At 38.5% G+C, this 26,112-nt stretch overlaps 1 protein-coding gene across 7 annotated transcripts in view; it reads right to left on the bottom strand.

Annotated features, from left to right (window-relative positions):
* Positions 1–6,236: 6,236 nt before the first annotated feature.
* Positions 6,237–26,112, bottom strand: part of TNFAIP8 (TNF alpha induced protein 8) — a 124,552-nt gene continuing 104,676 nt past the window's right edge. For all 7 annotated transcript variants that reach the window (XM_037801191.1, XM_037801195.1, XM_037801190.1 and 4 more), the window contains exon 2: positions 6,237–7,891. In XM_037801191.1, the coding sequence (XP_037657119.1) occupies positions 7,326–7,891 (566 nt within the window). In that variant the 3' untranslated portion in view covers positions 6,237–7,325. The remainder of the gene's footprint in view (positions 7,892–26,112) is intronic.

Here is a 26,112-nt window from a genome sequence, read left to right as displayed (position 1 = left end):
AGTTTCAGGTATTTACTTCTAGCTTTTCCAATACATTAAAGCCTAAGAGGTGTTATCTATATAGTGCATAAGAATGTCCACCAGAGTGACCTCTCGACTCCATTTGGAATCTCTCAGCCACTGAAACTATTTCGTCTCATTTTGCATCCCCCTTTTGGTCAAGAAGATACTCTCAGTCCCACGATGCCGGGTCCACATTCATCCCCGGGAGTCATACTCAGCATTGCCAGGGAGATTTACACCCCTGGGAGTCGGGTCCCACGTAGGGGGGAGGGCAGCGAGTTCACCTGTCGAGATGGCTCAGTTAGAGAGAGAGAGGGCCACATCTGAGCAACAAAGAGGTATTCAGGGGGAGACTCTTAGGCACCATTACATGCAAGTTTAGACTCTCCTTTGTGGTAATGAGCTTCATAAGGGCAAGTCCCATGCTCGAGGGCTCAGCACATCAAACCGCCAGTCCCAATGTTTGTGACAACATACGCTAGGGGATCAGCATCTCAAAGTTTAGAGATAGGCCTTACACTTCAGGGATAGAGTTAACTGCTGTAAGAGCTTACAATCTAGGGACTATTACAATTATTGTGTCCATGTTAGGCTATGTTCTAAGATTCAATTCTGAGTTTACACATTGTAGTTAGTCCATATTGGTGAGGCATCATCCCTCTCACCATGTTTTCTCCAACACTTTTACTCCTATATATATATTTTCCTACAATTTTATAGAGTTATATTCACATACCATACATTTATCCACAGTGTACAATCAGTTGTTCATGGTATCATCATAAAGCTGTACATTTATCACCAGAATCAGCATTTGAACATACTGATTACTACAAGAAAAATTGTTTTTTTTTTTTAGCAATAAGAAAAAATGATAAAAAGAAAAATAACATGTCATACACTACAATATACTACTAAGGACAGCAAATAACACCACTACCAAGAATCCCATATTACTCCCCTATATCCCCTTCTCATATACATTTAGCATTGGCGTATTGCCTTTGTTACATTTAATGGAGGTATATTACAATGTTACTGTTGACCATAGACTCCAGTTTGCTTTGATTATGCTTTTTCCTGAATACCATCCCTTTTTCAAATTTCTACATGGTTGACATTCATTTGCTTTCCCACATGCAAAAACATTTTTATATTTGTATATTTAGTAACAGTCATTGGCCACTCCAGTTTTTGCCACGTTATACAGTCCCAGTCTTTATCATCTATCTTTACCTCTGGTGTCATACATTCTCCTATCCCACCTCTTTCAGCTTTACTCACAGACATCTTTGTTCAGTGTACTTACAATACCGTGCTACCATCACACAATATTGTGCTATCTATTTCTGGATCTATGCAATCAATCCTAAACATTCTGTAGTCCTTCAGCATCAAATGGCTGATCTCTGCCCTCTTTCTATCTCCTGGTCGCCTGTGTTGTCAGCTTTTAACTCCCAAAGTTTGTTCATTAATGTCTGTTCATATTAGTGAGACCATACAGAATCTGTCCTTTTGTTTCTGGCTAACTTCACTCAACATAATGTCCTCAAGGTTCATCCACATTATTACATGATCCATGTCTTTGTTCTGTCTTACAGCTGCATAATATTCCATCATGTGTATATACCACAGTTTGTTTATCCACTCGTCCTTTGATGGACATTTGGGCTGTTTCCATCTCTTGGCAATTGCGAATAATGCTGCAATAAACATTGGTTTACAAATGTCTGTTTGTGTCTTAAGTTTCAGTTCCTCTGAGTATATACCCAGCAATGGAATAGCTGGGTCATATGGCAAATCTATATTTAGCTTCCTGAGGAACCTCCATACTGTCTTCCAGAGTGGTTGCACCATTCTACATTCCCACCAACAATGTTGTCCAATTTTATCCTTAAAATGAGAATATAAGATTGTTGATTTTATCCAAGTTTTAGAGATAAGGCCATAGGCCAGAGAGCTCCCTGGCAAACGAGGAGCGGGAAACACTGGTTTTCTGGCTGCTCGAGGCACGCCCTCTGTACCCTGCTGGGTTCTACCGGCCACCCTCCAGTGAGACCCCGGGAGGAAGGGAAGCCAGACCCTTGACCTGTGGTGTTTGAAAATACCATGGAATGTTTCCGCTCGTGGATTTCTCTATAAGCTCTTCAGTGAATATTTTAGGAAGCTAAAAAATGTGACACAGAACACAAATCCATATGATGAGGGGACAGCAGTAATGCTGGCATTTTTATCTAGTTAACATTTTTATCTAGTTATCGTCCAGGGCATTAAACAGCTTATAAAATTTTGTGATTGTATGACTGCGTGGTATGTGAATATATCTCAATAAAATGACGATTAAAAAAAAAAATAAAACCTATTCCTTGATCAGGAAAAAAAAAAAAAAATTTATGATTTACTTGGCAAGTATTTATGTTTTAGTGAAAACATGTAGTCTTAGAAAAGAGCAAAAGATGCTGCTGCTAAGCCACTTAGAATGGGTAAGTGGAACCTGAGCTTCTTATAATGGTGAGAAATCTAGATATTTATACTCTGAGTTTTACTTTCATGCCTTGTGTTTATACTTTGCTTCGGGAAGGTTTAAGTGACTTAACTCATCTGTAAGCTTTTAAATGGAAAAACTAAAGTACACAGAATTGTATTGTCAGATCATTCTGTGAATCAAAACACATAATTTTAAAAACAAACCCTAAGTGCCCATTCAGTCACCTTATTTCCATAAGGAAGAAACACACAGTTATGCAGCTGTTAGTGGGAGAGGCAGAGAATTTCCTCAGCCGCTCTTTAAAGGAGATGAAAGGGGCTTACCCATTGGCTGGCTAATCTTACAGAGATCTCATGGAAATTCAGTGGACACAGAGCACAAGCCTGTATCCTTGAACATTTCCCAAAGCACAGATGTTTTTCTCTTAACTGTGAACACTGAAGGACTTGCCCATACCCTTTTTCAGTGCACAGAAGACAGCACCTTTTGGGGCTGATACTATTGCTAGGTGAAAAACACATCTTTGGCTAGACAGAAATGAATCAATATTACCCCAAAATATTTCCATTTTGGGAAATTCCCTGAGATATAAATGATTCTTCTGGTTCTGGGTATATAATATGACCCTATGGCCGTATCCCAGAGAACATGCAGAAGTTATCAGCATGTGACACCTTATTAAGAGAGAAAATGAATTTTCAGTACTTTGTGATGATGGTAATATGATTACAAGTTTGTAAAGATTTTTCAGTTGCACCATTTTGGGAACAAAGAGTTGACTCATTTTTCTGGCTACTGCCTTGGTGTTTCCATTAGGGAGTTTCTATATAGTCTACTTTATGTAAATAACGTAAAATTACTTGAGCGCAAGGATAAACTTTATCTGTCATAAACAGCATTGAATACTAAGACGTGCTCTGAGTTAAACAAATTACATAGAAGCTTTATGCCCAGGAAATTCAGTGCAATATATTCAGTAAAAGTGATACTACAAACACTGCAAAGTTCAATTAATTTGGATTATACAAGTTTGGAAATGCAAGACTAAAAATTTTAAAATATTTTAAGTACTATTAACATGCTAATTAAGTCTCAAGTTTTAATAGAGTATTTTTATTTTCTAACAAATAGCACTTAACTTTTTACTACAAATGTTTCAACATATGTATACATTCATCTTTCATTTATTTTTTTAGTTTGTCAAAGTTGGTATGTGAGGTGGTTTAAAGTTGGATGTATTCCAGAAAAACATGCTCTTAAATTTAATTCATCCCTGTGGTTGTGAAGCCATTGTAAATAGGACCTTTTGATGAGGCTACTTCATTAAGGCGTGGCTCAGGATGAGTCTTAATCCTATTACTAGCGTCCTTTATAAGATAATGAAATTTAGAGAGAGAAAGCCACAAGAGGCAAGAAGCAGAACCCAGACGAGAAGGGAGAGAGACCAGGCGATGCCCCAGGGGCCTTGCCACGTGACACGCCAAGGACCCCAAGATCATGGCATCCAGCCCCAGAACGCCACAGACTTCGAGGAGACGGCATCGCCTTGAAGACATCTCGATTTGGACTTTTACCTCAAAATCGTAAGCTAATAAATTCCCATTGTTTAAGTGGACCCATTTTTCATGGTATTTGCTTGAGCAGCTGAGGAAACTTTATAAAACAGTATGCGAATTTATGACTTAGTTATGCTCTTAGTAAGCATCACAAGGATAAATATAAATTCTCAGTAAAAATCCAACTGAATTGATATGTATAGACCACAAAAAATATTATTTTAAGCCACTGGGGGGCAGAAATCCATTAGAAAATTTAATTTTTGCATTTTTTGAGTGCATTTACACGGTAAGGGAAAAAGAAGCTTTTAGATGACTGTGAATGAGATACTGTTGTATAACACAAAAAAGCAACATTTTTTTACCATTAAAGTTCCAATTATGCTTTTCTTTTAAACTAATTTTGAGTTGTATATGAAAGGTCTAAAAATCACAAAAACACAATGTATTTTTAAATTTACTTGCTCAAATACTGTCAGCCTCCAAACCTAGAAAATAATGATGAAGTTTCAAATGGATGCCACCCCTAGCCGGCAGCGCACAATGGTGCACTGTTGCCTCTCTGTCCGTGAGTGCACACAGAGGGCCTTGTGCATCCATGGAAAGGCTGACTCCAGGAAGAGGGGCACAGTGCACCTCGCGGGTCACTGTTCAGGTTCTGGAACTGCAGTTCCAGAGGGAGCAGAAATCTGAGCCAGGAGAGGCCCCAAATTAGAAGTCATGTTGAAAACTTTGAAAAATGCACTTGTACAAATCATCCTCAGCTCTTTAAAGCACTGGCCAGACCTCTAATGATTTTAAATACTGTCTTAAAGATCGCCCTGGAAAACCATTTCAGAAGCACTCTGCCAATCCTCTCGGAACCAATGATGATTCTAGAAATGCCTTTCACCATACCATCAATTAATGCAAATCAGATTTTATTGATACCCTGGCTGTAAACTTCATGGCTGTGTGACCTCAAGCAAATTCCTTAATTTCTCTTGCTTAAGTTTCCTCTTCTGTAAAACAGTAAAGGTTGTGGCAGGGATTATGTGTTAGCAGTTAACATTAGTATTATCATCCACCTATTATATTACCCCATAATTTTTGGAGAGAAGCCATCAGCCTGAAATTAATAAAATCAATTATAATGCAAATAACTTCTGCGAAATTGGAGAAACAGATACCATTTTAAAAAAATGTTCTTAAGCCCTGAAAATTACTGTTGGCTTGGTCTAGAATTATCTACCCTAAGCACATTTGGAATCTTTCTGGCTTTTTGCCCCCCACTAAGTTCATGCATGAGAGAAGACCCTTTGCATCAGAAATGAACTTGGAGACATCCTCATTGCCTTCCCTCTGTGTGAGATTAAAGGGTGCTCCCACTCCTCACCCCCTCACATACACACCTGATTGCTAGCCTGCAGGTACAACTCTGTGATACAAATGCACTGAGCCTGATCTAAATGTCTTTTTCTGGTTGGCCCCCTGCATATCTAGAAATAAGCAAGAAGCACCTACCAGCCACCCGATGAGTTCCCCTGCACTCTGTTCCCCATGCCTCTGCTGAGTGAGATCTGGTGGGGAACAGAAGGCATCACGTCAGTAACTCACACCTGATCACTCTCTGTTTTCCCATGTGAAGAGAGCAGAGCTGGGCAAGGAAGGCTGCTGAACTCAATTTATAAGCCACTTAGCAGGCTATGAAACTAGAGGGGCCATGTCTGCAGTTACCATGCATGCTATTGTTACAAAATATAGCATATACCTACTGGCTCCACAAAGCAAGAATGGTACTTTTAGTTCAAATTTGGTGTCAGGATTTAATAAAAACCCAGGGAGAAAATCTTTGCCTTTGCTGCTTGTCTTAGCCAAGCAAACAAGGGTCACAGAGAAACTGACCACCTCCTAGGCTGCTGTGGGTTAAAACACATTTCAGCCTCTGGGATTTTTAGTTTTGGGACCTTTCCTGGTGAACTGCAATTTTAATGTCGATATTCTAGGAGGCAGGTAAATTCAAGGCAAGAGAGCACACTAAATCATAGATGCAGTGACAATGCTAGTATTTAATGCTGGTGGTCGGGCCTGTTATTTCCTAATGATAGAATAGGCCAGCAAGTTTCCATTTTTTTACAAAGTGAACAAATACTTACTTTACCAGTCACAAGCATAAAATTATTTTAAAAAATCAGACAAACTGCATAGAATGCAAATATTGTTTGGTTTACTCATCAAAATAGCAAATAACAAAATAGCAAAAAACTTATCTGTTAAATAAAAAAGCGACATTCTTTATTTACCTATCAAACATTCTTAAACATTTGAAATGCATTCATCCTCATGCTCATGTTTTGTAGCAATATTCTTTCTTCCCTTTTGCCCCTCTTCCTAAATTAAGTTATTCTGATGGGCTCATCTCTAAAATGATTGTTTTACTTTTAATACCACTTACATTTTATTGTCCTAATATCAAGAACAATATACATTTTCTCTTTGCCTCTTACATTCGAAATGGATATTAAAAATGGAAATTTCATCAGCACATTTTCAAGTTAACATGAAAGTTAAGCCCTAACCAAGCATTTCAAGGCAATGACATGCCATTCCATGTTTGCAAATTTAAGTATCACCATTGGTATTAAAAAACAGGACTCAATTCCAGAAACATTCTTATATTAGACACCATTCATAATGTCAAATATAGTCCATTTCCACAGTATTGATTGCAGATAAGCAGTTTTCTATTCTTCTGTGGGATCAGTTTGACTGCTTCAGACTTCTTGAATGTCAATGACAAAATCTTTAACAAAAGAATCAAGGGTAGACTTGAAAATGGAATTGTTTCTGAAGGAGCAATGACAGCAGGAGAAAGTTCTTGGCTTTTTAAAAGAGGTTCATATATATAGCAAAGAACAGAAATGAATCAAAATACATAACTTTGTACATGTTAGAAATATCCAATGTGCCACAAACACAATTGTCCTAAAAAGAAAGATGTCTTGAGGTTTGGAGCTACACAGAATTTTCCTTTGTATAACTCTATTTGCATTTCCCAACCATACATCTTCCCAAAATCAGTTAACTGTAAGGAAGCTTTTAACTAAAATTTTTGGCAATATGCTTTTCTTCAAATAAAACAAGCTCCATAAAAGCACTATCATTAATGTTTGACAACTGAATTGGGCAAAGCCTTCCTGAAAATGTGTAATCTTTAAAAAATTCTTTTTTTCCTTCATAAATCAGCAGTGCTCCATCTTCAAATAAATCATGAGCAGTCAAAATCTTAATTCACATACTCATATGTTCTCTTCATCCAACATTTTGTTGATGCCATCACAAAGTTTTTGTAAGTGGGGTTTAAAATTTCCAAAGGGATTATACAAGGCAGCCAAAAATTCACAATCTGAAAAATGATCAAAGACATTATTAACCCGTCCATGTGACTTTGCAGTGAGGTGACGCTGAATGATTTGGTGGAGCAACTCTCTGCATTCGTTTAGCAGCCTGGATAACACGTTCCGGTCAAAGGTAAAATCTACCTGATGGAAACTGACCACGGTCATAGCAAGCTGATGAACTTTCTTCTTAAATTTCTCCATCAGTGCTAGCTCATCTTGATTAAACTGATTATTCCTGTAAAGAATGGCCAGCTTGATGACTGTTTTGATGAGGTTTTTGATGATTTTCTCTGCCTCCTTCTTGTTTTGGGTATACTCTTTGGTCACCCTGTAGAGCTCATCCAAAACCTCGCTGCTCGTGTCATCTATCAAGGTGGTAGCGATGGATTTGGATACCATTTTACCCAAGATCTTCTTTTGTGCCTGCACAGCCAGGTTTTTGGAATTGAAGACATCTGTGGCCACTGAAAACAGAAGGAGGGGGGTGGTGGTGAATAAACGATCAGTAAATATCAAAGAAGCAAATTACAAAACAGGTACCAGAAAGTATTGCTTTCTGATTTTCTTCACTATTTGTGGTTTGCCTCCAATTCACTGACATTCATCTCCATTCAGAAAAGAACTTCAAAAAATACTTTTCCACATTTCTGGGCGTTTGTGAAATTAGGGGTTGATATGTATCATCTTTAATGCCTTTGGCAACTCAAATATTCAATACTTTCTGCTATGTAGTCAATACTTTTTTTAGAGGTTAAAAGGTGACAACCTTCTTAAAAATAACTTTTTCTAATTATAAAAGTAATATGTCTGATGAGACAATAAGGTTTTATGCAATTTTTTCCTAGCTTAATTTAATAAGAAACACATCAAAAATATAAATCAACCTGACAGTTGTCCTCTGGGCAACACACCAAGAGCTCTTTAAAGAAACGCATTTAAATGTAAGAGGAAATGGCACATTCATGGAAGAAAATCAGTTGCAATAAGCCAAATGTCCCAAGACACTGACCAGCACCCATGTGCTTTTCCATTCTAACCACCCTGAATTTCAACCCATGAAAGTCGAGTGTTGAAAAGAAATATCTCTTGGAGACCTCTTTCTCACTTGTGATTTCCGATGAATGGCTGTGGTAGATTGAACCGTGTACCACAAGATTCTTAATCTTAATCCTTCTTTTTGTGGGTGTGAACCTATTTGTAATTAGGACCCTTTGAAGAAGGTGGGGACTTATTTGTGAATAAGATCCTGGAAGATCCTATTTAGGTATGGCTAAATTGAATCAGGGTGGGCCTGATAAAGAGATAGTCAAGCCAGAAGTCAGCAGAAACCAGAAGAGTAGACACAAGGAGAGAGAGATCACCAAGTGATGGGAGGCAGGGATGCAAGCCATGGAACCCCAAGGATTACAAGCCAGCATCTGAATGCTACAGACTTAGAGGAGAAAGCATGGCCTCACCATTGCCTTGATTCTGGACTTCTAGCCTCCTAAACTGTGAGACAATAAAATTATTGTTAAGCAAATCAGTATGTGGTATTTGTCATAGCAGCCCTGGCAAACTAAGGCAATGTCCACTGCTCCCTTTAAATCTGTATATGTTTAATCATACTTTATGAGCTAATGAAATGTGCTACATGAGTAATGCACTTTGAAAAAGCTGATGTCTAGAGTTTGCTTCTGGAATTATTGCAACTTTTATTTTGATGGATGTTTAAGTAAGATACATGTAGTAAGTGTATGCATAAAATATTAATGTGCCACTATATGTGACGCCTGTAACTTAGAGTTGGTCCAGCAAAAATGCTCAATGAATGTTTATATCCCAAACCAAGTTTAATTTTTCTACAATTTTCTTGCACTATGTGCATGTTGCAATCTGAAGGTTACTCCCATACAGGTGTACTTCCTCCCTCTTTCTGGTCCACAGAGCTGCAGTTCCCTGGGCTCCACTTCACTTCTGAGTCTGGGGGCATTTGCTCTCTCTGCATATACCAGTATATGAGCCTAGGCCTGGATGTTGGAAAGGGAGCATGTGGTAGCGAGAGACAAAAGGCTTAAAAATACAGAGATGCAGGAGTGAATCAGGGAATCAAGGATAAAGTATTTCTAGTTTGGACTGGGTAGGGACATTAGGAAACAAAAAGGCAGCTGTTCCCAAATTCAGGATGAGAGAACAGATAAGAAGAGGGACTCCATCAAAGTGGAACTGCGTGTTAGATTTGAAATTGGAGCAAAGAGGAACCTTGGTCCAAAGTAGCCCATGGTAAATAATATAGGCAGTTGCAAAGTGCTTCCTAACAAACAGAACACCATTTATAAATATATAGTGCCAACACACCACCGACAGAATGTCTTGATTAAACTAGATAGAAATGGTGCCCTCACAAATGTCGGTATTTACACTTTTGAAACATGAACTGAAACTGCAGAAGAAGAACTGAAATATATTTTGAGAAGGAAAAGGCAAGTGAAAATTGTGAAAAGCAGCCAAATTTAGGTAGAAAGTTTCCAAACTTTTTTATGTTTTCATCATTGAAGCAGTAGTCCATTTCAATTCCTATTCTTTAATAGTTTGCAGAAGAGTATAAGAATTAATTCATGCTAAAGAAGTTTATATCAAAAGAAATGGCACATATGCAGTTAATATTACCATATTCAGACCAGGGATCATATTTCGTTGCAGAAATTCTGATAGGGAACTCAACAAAGAAATAAACCGAATTTAGATAGAAAGGGGTACAGTGAAGATTTTCATACACAAAGGGAAAAAAAATAGGAGTTCAGGAATTTATTTAATATACAGTTAAAAAGTTCTCTTTTTAATCTACCAGAATGTGGCACAGTCTGCAGACATCCCATCTGGAATTTACTGCAATGTCTATTAGATGGAAACACTATGCATCGTGAAATAACTGGAACCAGAGGGAAAGAGGGTTCTGCCAGATTCCTCTTTGATCCTTTTTCTAAGGGTGGACTTTCAACTTTGCACCTCTTCTTAGCTACTTTTCTTTTTAAATCTATGTGTCCCATTTAATTTCAAACATAAAGAGAAAACAAACAAACAAAAAAAACTCTATGGTGCAGCACTTTAACTTCCTGCAAGAGAAAGGGGGAAAAGCAAGTCTGCTGCTAATTAAGCAAAATCATTTCCCATTTACTGGTAACCAAGCCTGAACTGGGTCAGAGAAGTTGATCTCTGAGGCTTTCATCACACTTGTCCCAGAGGAACTTCAAAACCCTGCTCTAGAAACAGCAGCAGCTCCACACTTTCATTTACTCTTTGGATTTATATCTGGTTCAGTCATCTCTGTAAATGAGGATGAAGCTCTTTCTCCCCTTCTGTGGGAAGACATGCATGCAGCGGATTTACTTCCCACCATGAGTGAAGACTCTTTCGGAGCCAACTGGGACTTGTGGCTCAAAGTTGCTGGCCATGTGGTCCGTGGTCATAAAGTGTGCTTTTGTTTCATGCAAATTAACTTCCTTTAGCCATTCCTGCTCAGGCTCATTTGTCAGTTCCACATCCTCCACCAGACCCCCTAGAGGCCTGGTGTAGATATCTCCGAGTTAGTACTGGAGCAAGTTCTTTGCCTTGACTCTGCCCTCACCCCTGTGTGATTTCACCCATTCCCACAAATGCATATACCACCCATGTGCCCATGACTCCCAATTATAACTCAGCCCCGACCTCTTTTCCAGATTCAGTTCTGCAAATGCATTCAAGATTTCTCTTTTTCTTTGGCTTTTTGCAGGCATTTCAAATGCACCATAAAACTGAATCCTTGATCCCCTCCTGCACCCCAAGTGCCCCTCCTTCAGTCTTCACTTTCTCAATTAACAGCATCCTTTCTGCCTGTTTGCTCAACGGAGAGGCCTGGGATCACCCACCATGACACCCTCTCCCTCCTAGAGTCCACCGCCAAGTTCTTTCCATTCTACCTCCCCTCCATTCTCTCAATTCTATCCACTCGCCTCCATCTCCACTGACAGTAGCCTAGTCTAATCTCTGCTCACATAGCAGTCAGAGTTTTTTTAAATATAAATTTGAAAATGATGCTCCCATTTTAAACCCTTTGTTGACCACCGCACTTCCTTGTTCCTGAAATCATTGCCTTGCCTAAGTGTTTATTGTCTGCCTCCTCCTGCTGAAATCTAAGCTCTTTGAGAGAAGGGACATTGTATCATCTGGTTCACTGGGTCACCCTGCGCCTAGAACCGTGAATGGTACATGGTGCTTCTGATGGAAGCAGAAGTCAATTTCCCCCATCTCTTCACTATATTTAAATACTTCTCTAAGAAAACACGTTGGCATACGAAGCCAAAGTTTTAAATATATAAGTGGGTGTTTGTTTTAAAAGCTAGAGAAACAGATATTTGTTTTACCTTGCTAAATATGTGGTTTTCTTCCCTTTAAATGCACTCCAGAGGATGCTTTCTCTTACTGTCATCAATCAGTTCTTTTATGGGGAAACTTCAGAGGACAAAATACTACAAATATTTAGGGTGCAATGTTTCTGACATGAACTGCAATGAAAGATTAGCCACATGCCCATCCCTACTTCTGGCCCAATCTATGTTTTAAAATATGTAGCAGAGGGATGGTCTGAAGGAAGCTACTAAGATGTGCAAAGGAAATGTTCTCAAAGGAGAAAGTTCTGAAAGTGTTGATTCAATGCTTCACCTATTTGGATGAATTCACTCGTGTTTGGAAATATACATGCAAATTGTTGACTAATTTTTAAAAAATGATGCATTTACCAAAAACATGCTAAGGCTTACTACTCAAAACTATTCAAGATCATTTGTAGTAGGGTACAAATGTTATTTTTACCTACTTATCTTACCTTCCTTCACCTATGTCTCTCCATTTCTCCTTTCCTGCCTTAATCAATTAGTACCATTTTAATAATGTCTGCTATAAAGCAAACTGATAATCAGGGAATTCTGGTTTTAGCATTGACAATTATAAATTTGGAGATAAATATCTATGGTGGAAATATACTGACCCCTCTATGCAAGAAAAAATATGTTCAGAAGGAAAAAAAAAACCCTTTTAATAACATTAATTAATAAAAAACTATAGTCTTCTGGAAATTAACAAACGTGTCCCATATAACTACTCCCTCTAAGAAGTTTCTAATACAGTAAAGTACTTAAGTCACTTTTATTACCATCTCACTAGCAAATACATAATTTCTTCACTCATTAAATTTCTGTTATACTTGGAACTTTAAACCATGACTACATGCACATGTCATTGCTAATTCTTGCCTAGTTAAAATTTGATCCAATGGGCTCAATATTAGGAAGAATGGAAAAGAAAACAATTTGGAGATCACGCTAGCTGTTGTGGTCTGTTAATAAAAGTTCTTTAAACAAATATAAAAGTTTAGCTCTCTTGCATCTGGATAACTCCAAATATAAATGGGGCTTAATAAAATGGCAGCTTTGGGTTTAAGAAAGTGGCCATGGCCAACCACAGACACTGTCACAAGAAGTCAACAGGCTAAGATGTGACCTCCTTATATTGGGATTTGGCAGCACTGCAAGAGAAAAGCAAGGAACATTCGCAATAGCTGGTGATGTATATAACTGTGATACCAACCTCCACACACAAGAATCCCAAAGTGAGAAATACAGCAGGGTAGGGAAAGAAACAAACAAACAAAAAGAAGGGAAGGGAAAAGAGAGCACAGTGGAGGGGAGAAAGCCACTGCCAATAGAAGCAACAGAAATAAGAACTGTGAGGATCATAGCAGCAAGGTGGAGGCAACCCTATTATCCAGAGAGAAAAGACAAAGGACAAGCACCTTAACCTACACAGAAGGAGGGCAGCACATATCTTGGGAGAATTAATACATTGGGGTCCTTCACATGGGGTCCAAGAACACGCTGGCACTGAATACAGATTGTGGCATGTATGTATTTCCTTGACATCAAGTGGTTAAGAACCAGTGCTACTATTTTATGCATGATTATACTGTGACCCACAACTTCTCTAATTTAAAAAAAAACAACAAAACCACACACTTAACAAAAAACCCATGGTATGTGCCATCACAGTGACAAGCTAAGTCATTTACTCTGCATCTCATGCCACCTCCAGCAAAGCACTGTGTGCTCATTTGAGAAGCCAACATAGCACAAAAGACACATGTCAGGAAAAATGGTCACTTGGCAACAGGGGGGAAAAATCATTGGGTGTCTTTTCAAGAGTTGTTCAGCACACCCTTCCTTCTGGGTTATGGATTCCTTTTATTGCCCTTGACCTTAGGTATTTTACCACATTGTAAGTTGCAGAAAACTAATGGTATTGCAAACGGCTCTTGTCAATAAAGATGCAAATGAATCTTGACCAGTGGCCGAACAATTGATGCGTGATTTTCTTGTTTGCCTATATATATGTGTCTGTTCTTACGATTCTTTTTTAAACCAGTTATATCAGCTACTGGTCCCCTCACTAATTAATGTGTTAAGTAAAATCTTTGACACATGTCCCTTTTGTATGAGATATGAATTTACCTTTTTAAAAATACATATCTTTTAATATATATTAGAAATTTTTTTCAGCAGAAAACATTTAATATAAAAAAAAAAAGATGGCAGTATAAAGCTTCAGATTACTAGAGTGTTCTTTTCCTGTGACAACTTATTTTTCTGGGGTCCTGGAAAAGTAGAGTGTACTTATAAAAATCCAAATACTCGGTAGCTAATGGTTCCATGGACTGTCATATTGCTCAGGGAAATTGCTGAGACTCACTATAAAATGAAAATAATCATCCCTTCCTCTTGGAATTTTGTAACGATAAATAGACACGAACCATATAGAAATGTATGACACAATGCCTGCACTCCACAGGTTTGTTTTAAAAACACAACAAACAAAACTTCAAATGCAATCTGATGCACTTTAGTGCTGCATCACATTTGGTCAAAATTAATCAACTCCTTCTGGAAACATTATGGAACTAAGAAATGCAAAATGCCAGATGGCTGTGTGGAAAGAGACTTCACATAGTTCAGATAATTAGGACTTATATTTCCTTTTCCATTATGATATTTTTAAAAATTTAACATATGTTGAAACTTTCCTCACAAGGGAATTTCTCTCTTTTAAAAACAAAAATGTAACATATAAAATCCAATCAAAAATTTAAATCCAAGTTAATTTTTTTTTAAACAACATTCAGATTTTTAATTTACATGAAGTAAGGGGCATCAGTTTTTGAAATGAGAGGCTTGTTAGCAATAGATTCAGAACCACAGGACTCCATCAAGGCATTGTAAGGGTATACTCTACAGAGAAAAATGGGCCTGTGGAGAACAGAATGGAAGCTAAGATGAAAAGACAAGAGCAGAAACATCATCAACATCCACACAAAGTTTCTGATAAAATTGTATAGAGAAAGCCCTGAGGACTCCTTGGATCCCAAAACAAAAACGAAAACAAAACAAAACAAAATGCATCCCCTACTTCCTCTCTTTGAACTCCCTCTTGAGTTTTCTTTTGCTATCTTTTGAAATGTGGAATTCCCACTAAGGTAGCTGACCCAAATAGCCAATCAAGCCCCTAGTTCATTACATTTGACCCAATACAAAAATAAGCCCACCAGCCCTAAACCCACCCTAGAAGAGGGACAAACCCTTGCTCAATGAATAGGAGTCAAGCTAGCTTCCCTTCTATGTCTATAAAAATCGTGTGCCATCTCTAGAAGCTCAAAGCTCTTCTGGTTTTGCAGGTGATCCTGTATCTTTGCTGAAGCAAAACTTTGGTGCCCCAAACAAAATACTGTAATCTGCAAACTCAACTCCTATGATGGTTACATTCATGTGTCAACTGGGCCAGGTTATGGTGCTGTTATTTGGTCAAGCAAGCCCTGCCCTGATTATTACTGTGAGGACTTTTCATGGATTTAAATCAGCAGTTAAGTTGATAGCATCTATGGCTGATTACATCTACAATCAACTGAGGAGATTGCCTTCAACAATGAAAGAAGTGTCATCCTATCAGCTGAAGGCTTTAAAAGGAGAACTGATGATTTTAGCAGTCAGAAATGAGAGTTTCCATCTCTACTTCAGCCAGCCAGTGCTTCTCCTTGGGAATTCATCAGAAACCTTCATCAGAGTTTCCAGCATACAGCCTGCCCTACAGAATTTGGACTTTCCCATCCCCACAATCATGTGAGTCAATTCCTATTAGAAACAACAAACAAAAACCTCATAATATTTACATAATATACATATATATATGTATATATATATCCTGTTAGTTCTGTTTCCCTAGAGAACTCTGTCTAATACAACTCCAAATCATCTTTTGTTAGTTCTGAAGCCTCCATGAGAGCCAGAGTCCCAAAGGCAGAGAGAAAGCCCAGTAAGAATAACATAGATGAATACAAAAGGTACTGGGTTGTGAACTTGGGTGCAATTTAACTTCCCTGAGCTTCAGTTTTCCCATCTGCTAAGTGGGGATCCTTTCAAGTTGGTGTGGTTTCAAGATATTTAAAGAGTTACAAGTCTGAAAACACCCTGCAGTATGCCTGGCTCATGAAAGACTACAAATGAATACCAAGTTTGTTATCTTATGTAATATCTCTTGACACAGGATATTTGTACACCCTGTGCTCTTTTTAATCATTTCCCTTCAAATCCTCCATCTTCCAAATTTGTGAACAAGAAAAATTATGTCCTGAGAAAATACTGGACAGCCTGTGTGATCTCAGGTTGTTTCTGTTTGCTTTAATTCTACAATCTCTGCACCTTAATTTTCAGTCCAACTTTGTGCCCTTTATTCCTATGGCCTGATAGTATAAATAAGTAGTATGGCTTGGGTGACCATATAGTTTATCATCCAAATGGGATACCACTGAGAATGGAAATGGCACTACTAAATTGTGGCCCCACCCCGCACAAGATGGTAGAGTGAGACTCTTCAGGGCTTTGTTCCCCTACAAAACCTTTAAACAACCAGCAAGAGCTGGCAGATACATCTTTCTAAAAGCTCCAGAAAACAGTCAAAGGATTGCAATAACAAGGGGAGCATGGATTCAAGAAAAAAGCCACTTAAAAGTGGTAGGATCTTGTGGTGTCCTGGCTAGTCCCTTCCCCGTCCCCTCACCTACTTGGCATGGAGCTGGCCAGCATTCCCAGTGTGGATCCCTGGTCCTGGCTCCGGGAGTGGCAGAGTAACCCTTACGCATGTACTGGGAGCATGTTTGTCTGGTCTTGTCTCTCTTGTGGTGGCCTGAGGGACTTGCTGTCCTCAAACTTGCCCTACACATAGAAGGTGGCTAATGGAGCTCTCCTACAGAATGCTATGAGAGAGGAGTCAAGTCGTGCTGCATGGGCAAGAAATTGCTGGCTATTGGGCATATAGTGTAGTACCTGGGACTGTGAGAAGGCTGTTTCCTAGGGAAGAGAGGACATTTGTATCCATGTAAATGGAGGAATTCCTGGGGTCACACACTCATGCACAAGACAAGAGGCAAGGGCAAAAATGATTAAAGAGGCCACACTTTGGCCTGGAGCTATTTTCCAAACTCATTGTATGGATAAGCCCTGAGGGAAAGCACTTACACAAGTCATTCTTCAAGACTGGGAAAGGTGTTTTCTTTTTTTTTTTTTTTTTTCAATCTTCTACTTTTTCATTTTTTTGCACTTATGGAAAGCTCTGTCATAACACTAGCTGGACACAAGCTTAAGGAACTATGCCTCAGAGTCTAAATTCCAGAGATAACACACTAGAATATCAAAACATCAAGGGATCAACAAAAGGTTACAAAACTTACAAGGAAATAGGAAGCAATGGCCCAGGCAAAGGAAAAGATTAAAGCATTAGAAATCATCAATGAGGAGGATCAGACCTAGGACATACCAGACAAAGACTTTAAAAAAACTGGTCCTGAATATGCTCAGAGAGCTAAAGGAAGACATGGACAAAGAACTAAAGGAAATCAGAAATAAGATAGGTGAATACAAACAGAATATCAATAGAGAAGTGTGGATTATGAAAAGGAAACAAACAGAGCTGAAGACCACAGTAACAGAAATTTAAAATTCACAGCAGATTGGAACTGGCAAAAGAAAGAATTGGTGAACTTGAAGATAAAACAATTGAAATCATCCAGTCAAGAGGCAGAAGGAAGAAAGAATGAAGAAAAGTAAACACAGCCTGAGGAACCAGTCCATCAAATGTATCATTTTATGCACTGTGGGAGCCCCAAAAGGAAAACAAAGAGAGAAAGGGGCAGAGAGACTATTCAAAGAAATACTGGCTAAAAACTTCACAAGTTAGTGAAAGACATGAACATATACATCAAAAATGCTCAATGAACTCCAAACAGGAGTTATAATCAAACTGTCAAATACCAAAGATAAAGAGAGAATTCTTTTTTTCCCACCATCATTAACATATCTGAACATATCTAACATATTAGATTATCATTCCCCCTAGCTTCTGTCTATCACTAGGTCTCCAATATTCTAAATTATAAGACATTGATTTTACATTGTTTAGGGAGTTCATAGAAGTGATAACATAAAATATCTCTCCTTTTGTGTCTGATTTATTTCACTCAGCATCATATCTTCAAGGTTCATTCATGTTGCCATATATTCTAGGACCTTGTTCCTTCTTACTACCGCATTGTATTCCATCATATGATATACCACGTTTTGTTTATCCACTCATCTGTGGAGGGACACTTGGATTATTTCTATCTCTTGGCAACTGTGAACAATGCCGCTATGAACATCAGTGTACAAATATCTGTTCATGTCACTGCTTTCAATTCTTCTGGGTATATACCAAGAAGTGGAGTTGTCAGATCGTAGAGTAATACAATACCTTGTCCACTTCCACAAGACAGTGGAAGAAGAAGATACTGTCTTCCACAGCGGCTGTATCATTTCATATTTCCATCAGGAATGCATAAGAGTTCCAATTTCTCCACATCCTCTCCTGCATTTATTGTTTCCTGTTTGTTTAATGGCAGCCATTCTTATTGATGTGAGATGGTACCTCATTGTGGTTTTGATTTGCATTTCCCTAATAGCTAGTGAAGCAGAACATTTTTTCATGTGTTTTTTAGCCATTTGTAGTTTCTCTTTGGAAAAATACCTTTTCGTATATTTTGCCCATTTTATAATTGAGCTGTTTGTACTACTGTTGTTGGGTTGTAGGATTTCTTTATATATGCAGGATATCAGTCTCTTATCAGATATACTGTTTCTAAATGTAGTGACAAGAACTACATAAAGACTGGGGAACAGAGGAGTATAGAAACACAGTTTATGTATCCTATTGAAGTTGTTAAGTTGGTATCAAAGCAAACAAGATTGTTACATTTGATCTAGGATGTTAAATTTAAGCCCCATGATAACCACAAAGAAAACATCAGATAACATGCAAACTCATAGAGACAGAAAGTAGGGTATAAGTTACTAGGGACGGAGGGGAAAGGGCAATGGTAGTCAATGCAAAATGAGTGTAGGGTTTCTGTTTGGGGTGAAGGGAAAGTTCTAGTAATGGATGGTGGTGAGGGTACTGCAACATCGTGAATGTGATTAACCCCACAAATGTGATTGGTATGCTTGGGAAGAAGTGGGATAGGAAGAATTTATGTTGTGCATGTGTGTCCGCAATTAAAAAAAAAAAAAAAGAAAAAGTGAAGAGATAATGACAATTAAATACAATACAGGATACTGGATGAGATCTACAAATGCAGGAGAAAAGGCTCAAAAGGACATATTAGGACATAAGAAATAATTGGAATATAGAATGTAAGCTTTATATCAGTGTTAAATTTCTTGAACTTCATAACTGCAATTATGGTGATTACATAAGTGAATGTCCTTGTTTGTAGGAAATGTATACTGAAGTATTATGTGTCAAGAAGTATGATGTGTTCAACCTGCTCTCAAAAGATAAATATAGATAGATAAATGGATAGAGAGAATGATACAGCAAAGGTGGCCAAAAATTAAAATTGGTGAGTCTGGGTATCTGGGGAGTGGGGTATATTGGAGTTCTCTGTATGGGGTTTGAATTACTTTTGCAACTGTCCTGTAAGTTTGAAATTATTTCAAAATAAAAAGTTTTTTCTTAATGGTTCTATTAGTAATTATTATGCCATGACAACAGATCTGTGACTATGCTAGGTCAATTTAACTAGTCATCCTACTTAAAACCAAATAAGAAAGAGTCAATAGCAAGGACTACCCAAATATTTAGGCTCTAAGAAATTTGTTGAGAATCCCAAGAGCTTTAACCAGTTTTTCTTCCAAACAAAGAAAACAAAACAAGTTTTACAAGAAATTAAGAGGAGTCAGCGGGATGGGGAGATTCTCTAGTTAAGTGAGTTTGGGAAACAGCACGTGCTAAGGTTGCCTTTGGATATGCACAAAATTGTCAATAATATTAAAGGTCTTGAGTAACAGTACAGTAAAGAAACATTTTAACTCTGCTTACTCAAGTTTCCCACTTATCTCTCAGGGGACCCGTTACCAAATTCATGTAATGAAGGCCTAGGATAAGGTCAGTGAAAATTCTTGGCTAACAAATTGACTTGAATTCTCGTTCTGCCTCTGGAATAGACTTACAATTATCTCAAGCAAATAGTGGAGGGCAAGACCACAAAGCAAGTCAGGGAGTGGGGCAGAGACAGGACTTTGTGAGACGTTGAGCAGGGGCTTTAGGGTCAGGCTCCCTGGGTGAGAAGCCCGACCCTGCCACTGAGTGCTCAGGCCCCTGGGCAAGTTACCTAACCTCTCCATGCCTCAATTTCCTCATCTGTAAAGGGGGATTTCTCATAATGTTTTCATGAGGATTAAATGAAAGCAATCCATGTAAAGTGCTTAAAACAGTGCCAGATGGAAAAGAACTGTGTCAATTTATGTAAGGTATTATTATAATTATTGTCATTATTATTGCTATCCTTAAAACTAAGGTAGATGTTGAAGTTCTATGGGTATGGGAGGGCACAGGTCTTGTGAAACAGGAGTGAGAGGAGAAGAGAGAACATTAACCTAAAGACAGAATCATTCCACAAAACTTTTTTTGAGGGTTTATAATGTATCAGATACTGTGGTTTCAAAGATAAATAACAGGATCCCTTGTCTCAAAACAATCTGCCTAACAAGGGAGGCAGATAGACACACAACTGGGCAGAACACAACATGATAAGTTCTATCATGCATGTTAAAAATGCAGGGGTAGCAAAGAGAGGGAACATTAATTTTGCCAGATGGGGTGATGGAGGGAGGCTCTGTTCAAGGAGGGTTTCCACAAAAGGAGATTAATTCAAGAGAAGCACCTTGAAGATGGAAAAGAAATCAGTGAGGTTATCAGGGCCCAGGAAATACTCATGCTCAGTTTTTGAGAGTCCTGGGCAGGTACACAGGCCAACTGCCTCAGGAGTGCCTGGAGGCTTCTCAGAAACCCAGGGTGCCTGGTGCTAGGCCAGACTCACTGAATCAGAATGTCCAGGGCTGAAGCTGAAGAGTATGCTTTTCTAGCAAGCTCCCTACAGATTCTGATGCAGAGTAGAGTTGGAGGAGCTCTGCTCTCAGTGTACTCGTAGAATGCTGTACTTTATTTACATTTTTCAAATAGACTTATTTTGGCCCTGATGCATGCTGTGGATAGACTATGCAGAGATTTAATTTCATTTCAAAATTTGTTAACCAAACTATAGATGTGCACTTGTGCAAGGAATCCAGAGAAAATGTTTCAGAATAGAGTTTATTATATTAAAGTCTTGAATTCTGATAACGTATCCAAGAGAATAGAAGAGTTAGCCTCTTTTAGATGATACATTAACCAAAATTTGAACAGCGCCTAACTTTATCACTAGGCTACATATGGGTTTAAAGTAAAAGTGCCTTACAACTCTTTATACAAAACTGACTTCAGAGAACCATTCTTCTTCTTTTTAAACTCAAGGAACCCTGGCTTATTATTCTATTGGATTAGGATACATTATGTTTTTCCTAAGGGATTTTCAATGAAGCTGGGTCTATTTACACATTTTCTTAAGGACATGAAGCCCTTCCACTATCAATATAATCCAGTCTTCCACCAGAATGTGGACGAAAATCCTCCCCACTTCGTGATTTTCTGGACTTTATCACCCCCAAATTCTCCCACCCTGCCAGAGGCCCTCGCTCCTGATAAATATTTATATTTGTGGAGTGCTTAGGAAACCAGTAACAGATTTTAAAATCCAGCATACTGGAGTGAAGTTTAGTTACTGTGCCTGCCTCTAAAACTGGCATCAGTGATCGACACACCCTTTCTGTTCTCATCAGGACGCTCCTGGCCACAGAACAATCATACAACAAAATTATAGCTGACATTTGTGTAGGATTCTACAGTTTGCAAATGTTTTCACTATAGCACTTTCATATACATTCATCATTTGGTTCTCTTGAGGCTCAGAAGTCAAGTGGCCTGTCCAAGGGCACATAATAAGGGGCAAAGTTGAGGGACATGTGATTCCTACTGTAGCACACCGTCACACTATGAGAAAATTGAAATTTAGTTAGTCTATGAATATTCTATCAAATGCCATGATGTTGCTGAGCCAGCTGAAGAATCCCACTTCTCAGAGCTTGTTTGCTCCCCCAGACAAGGCAATTCCTTGCACCAAAAGGAAGAAGCCACAGGTCTCTGGCATCAGAAAGAATAACCAAAAAATAGTTATGCTCTTTATCTACCCTCACCCTTTTCCTCCATCCCTGCTTGTAAAATTCCTGCTCATCCTTTAAAGCTCAATTTAAATGCCACTTCTTCCAAGATTTTTCAATAAATGCCTCCTTTGTCTAATATGCTTTTCTGCCTAAAGAGTTAAATTTCTACCTTATTTAAATTGATTATATTCCTTGACACCTAAGGTTCCATGTCCCTTCATTTGTGTATTCTTCAAAGTGCTTAACATATGCTCTCCATCCCCACAAGTGAACTAAACCCCAGTGCTCCTTCTTATCTGCCTCCACAGAACCCATCAGTATCTTTTATTAAGTCAACTTCTTATATCTTGAGCTTAACAAATGAATTTACTTATACTCATGGATTAAAAACATAACCCTTACAGGTGGTATATAAAATGCTTTTTGTTTTAAAGGAGAGGAATCTATTTAAAAGAAATGCATTTTCTTTTCTTGTCTACTGCTTTTCTCCCCTGCCCTTTGCCAAGTAAACAGAATAACCAACCACTTTTGTTTGGAAAAGTGACCATATTTAGCTAACAACAAATGTTCTGAAATCTTCCAAGAAAATATCCCAAACCCATCTGTTTGAGTATTTTAAGATCAGTAACCTCTTGGCCTCAACTTGGGTATCTCTCAAATATGCATCTTGGCACAACCTCCCAACATTCTTGTCAAAACCTTTCCACAATAACTGTATTAAAATATTAAACTAGTCAAGCATTGTGTAGTCATGTTAACGTCCTGGGGGCTAAAACCTGTTAAAGGCAAGCAAATGATAAGAAGGGATTTGCTGGGCCCTAAAATGATTCCAAGAATCAAGATAGCCTGAAACTCTAAATTCTAGGATAAAACCCTGAAAAAAGTCCCAGAGGTATACAGAAGCAAAATTGCTCACCACTGGGTATTTCCAATGTCGGATTTAAGTTCTCTGGGAAGTTCCTCTTTCTGAACTTTGCTCCCCAACAACTAATGCTCAGTCATTTACCTGTTTTATTTAGATCAGGATGCCTTGTGGTGACTATAATCCAGAGATCCTATTATTTGGCGTGCACATGTTGTAATGGTCTTAGAACTAGTGGTTACTGTTGGTAAGTTGGGAAATTTAACTCCCAAATCTGTGTTTCTGACTTTCTTAGAACAATCAAAAGATCTGCCCCAAATTGGCCCACATTTCCACAGGGCAACAACGATCTTGACTAAAATGTGGTTGCCTCTTTGGAAGGGGACTGCCCTTTCCAGTTCCCCACAGGCCCTCCCTGGCCACCTTCACTCATTTACTTTCACCTCTAGGAACACACATGAATGTACTCCAGAGCGGACCTATGGAACTCTGGCTAGTTAAGAGATTCATCACATTCTGCCCAGTAATGTACCTGTATGTCAGAAACCCAAGGACAGATGTAGGGCCTATAGATTTTAGAAATAATTTAAACACAAACTATGAGTGAGTTTCTAAGGAAGGTTCGCAGGGAGAGGGGGTGGGAAGGTTAAAAGTGATAATGATTTGTTTTTATAACACTTGTGATTTAGTTGAAGACTTCAGGAAGCCACATGTAGGCACCAAAATCACCCCTTTATTGCTGTGGAGTGTGTTAACTGGGGCCCAGAGAGGTGGGTAAATTTGCCAACTTTATAAAGATCCTGGGAGAGAGCTGGTCTTGGATATTCCTTATCAGTTTGGAGCTTGTCTTAGTTTGCTAATGCTGGAGAATGCAAAACACCAGAGATGGATAGGCTTTTATAAAATGGGGGTTTATTTCACTACACAGTTACAGTCTTAAGGCCACAAAGCGTCCAAGGTAACACTTCAGCAATCAGGTACCTTCACCGGAGGATGGCCAATGGCGTCCGGAAAACCATTGTTAGCTGGGAAGGCAGCTGGCGTCTGCTCCAAAGCTCCGGCCTCAAAACGGCTTTCTCCCAGGACGTTCCTCTCTAGCAAGCTTGCTTCTCTTCAAAACGTCACTCACAGCTGCACTCCGTTCAGTCTCTCTGAGTCAGCACGTTTATATGGCTCCCCTGATCAAGGCCCACCCTGAATGGGCAGGGCCACGCCTCCATGGGACTATCCCACCAGAGTCACCACCCACAGCTGGGTGGGGCACATTCCAAGCAAATCTAATCAGCACCAAAAGTCTGTCCCACAAGACTACAAAGATAATGGCAGTTGGGGGACACAATACATTCAAACTGGCACAGAGCTCTACACAGTAAATGAACTTATGGCAGAAAAGTCTTTGCCAGTCATTCATTTTTTCCTTTCTTTTATTGAATAGATTTTTGTTGAGCAAGTATTGTGTGCTGGGTAAAGTCCCTGCTCTCAGGAAGCACAGAGTCTAGCAGCAAGATACTTAAGACATAATCAAACAAGTATAAAAATATCAAGTAGTGAAAAGGTCTAGTAAGAAAATAAGGTATGGGAGAGGGGGAAGAGTGAGGGGCTGGGGACAGGGGACAGAAGCTTTGCTACTTTATCCAGGGTGGTCAGTGAAAGCCTTTCTGAGAAGGTGACATTTGAGCAGAGACATAGAGAAAACAAGGAGTTGCCTTCCTGGGCTGGTGAAATCCTATCCACTCCCCTCAGTCCTTCTCAAATATCACTGCTTCCGTGAAGCCTTTCTTGATTATCTCCCTGGGAAATGCTCTATCTATCCTACCTCTCTAACTGCAAACTGTTTTTTTTAATAGTTATCTGCTTCCATTTTCCCTATTAGAGAGTAAAACTTTTGTGATTGGTTATAATTTGTTACTCATTCCTTACCATAATAAAAGCTCAATTAATTTTTAAATGAATCTGCTCAATGAAAAAAATTGCCAGGTTTTTTTTTGGGGGGGGGCAGGGAGACTGGGGAGTGGGGAGTGAGTATCTTATTTATAAAACACAAGAAAAGTAAGAGGTTATAAATAAACTACATTACTATTAATTAAGGATCATATCTCAAATACTCTTAGGTTAGAAATGAATAGTCCAATATGACCCTTGGGGAAAAGTTTATTTTCCATGTGTCAATTCATAATTAAAGATAGGCATCTAAAAAAATCATCTCTTGATAACACTTGGCAACTGGTAAAAATTACTGAACAATCTACACTCTGCAGAGATAATTCTGTTTTTAGGACAGACTTTTTTTAAGATTAAAAAGGGCATATTTCTTCTCTAGGATTAATTGACAAGAAACTGGAAACTTAAAAAGGCATAAGCTCTACCTTTTCTAGTTTGTTAAGAAATAAAAAGTTGAAAATTAAGTTAGGATATAACAGAACATCTCAAGTTGTATATGTTGCCTTTATTGAAACTGGGTGACTTTCAGTCATATTAAAAAAAAAACGTAAAGACAAATAGTTTGGTTATAATAATTATAATCCTTTGTGCTGATGACACATAGTATATTAAACTCATTTCTCAGTTAAAAAAATAACTGAGAAGACCATTATACTTTTTCTCCTATAAGGATTGAAAAATATTTTCCTAAATATATTCACTTGCTGTCTTGGAGATGGATGGCTTCCCTAATGGTAGGTATTTGGGTAAAATAAACTTTGGCAAATAACATAACATAACCAATCAATTTTACAACTCGCTGCCAAGTAACAACATAAATCACATCTCTAAAATACTTGGGCAGCCCCCACCTTTTGTAGCTTTGTCTCTTCACCCCCTCATTCACTGCTCCAGAATTAAGGCCACCATTCCACCTCTCACTTTCAATCACCAGACCTACTTGTAGAGATGGAAGAAGCCAAAGAGACCACAGGCAGGAAAAAAGAGACCGGGAGTCGGACACAACACCCATGAACTCACAGTCGGTCACTCCCACGTGGAAAGGTGCTTTATGCCAGGATTATCACAAGTGGTAAAGACAATTCCTCCAGTGAAATCAAGACTTACAAACTTGGGCAAGTTATATGTTTTGGTTGGGCTCCACGATGGCATGTTTTGTTTTTTTTTAATTGAGATAAATTTCACCTAACAAAGA

This window comes from Choloepus didactylus, chromosome 13, assembly GCF_015220235.1.
Source record: "Choloepus didactylus isolate mChoDid1 chromosome 13, mChoDid1.pri, whole genome shotgun sequence".
NCBI lineage: Eukaryota > Metazoa > Chordata > Mammalia > Pilosa > Megalonychidae > Choloepus > Choloepus didactylus.
The sequence above is the reverse complement of the archived record's forward strand: the minus strand, read 5'-3'. Positions and strand labels throughout refer to the sequence as shown.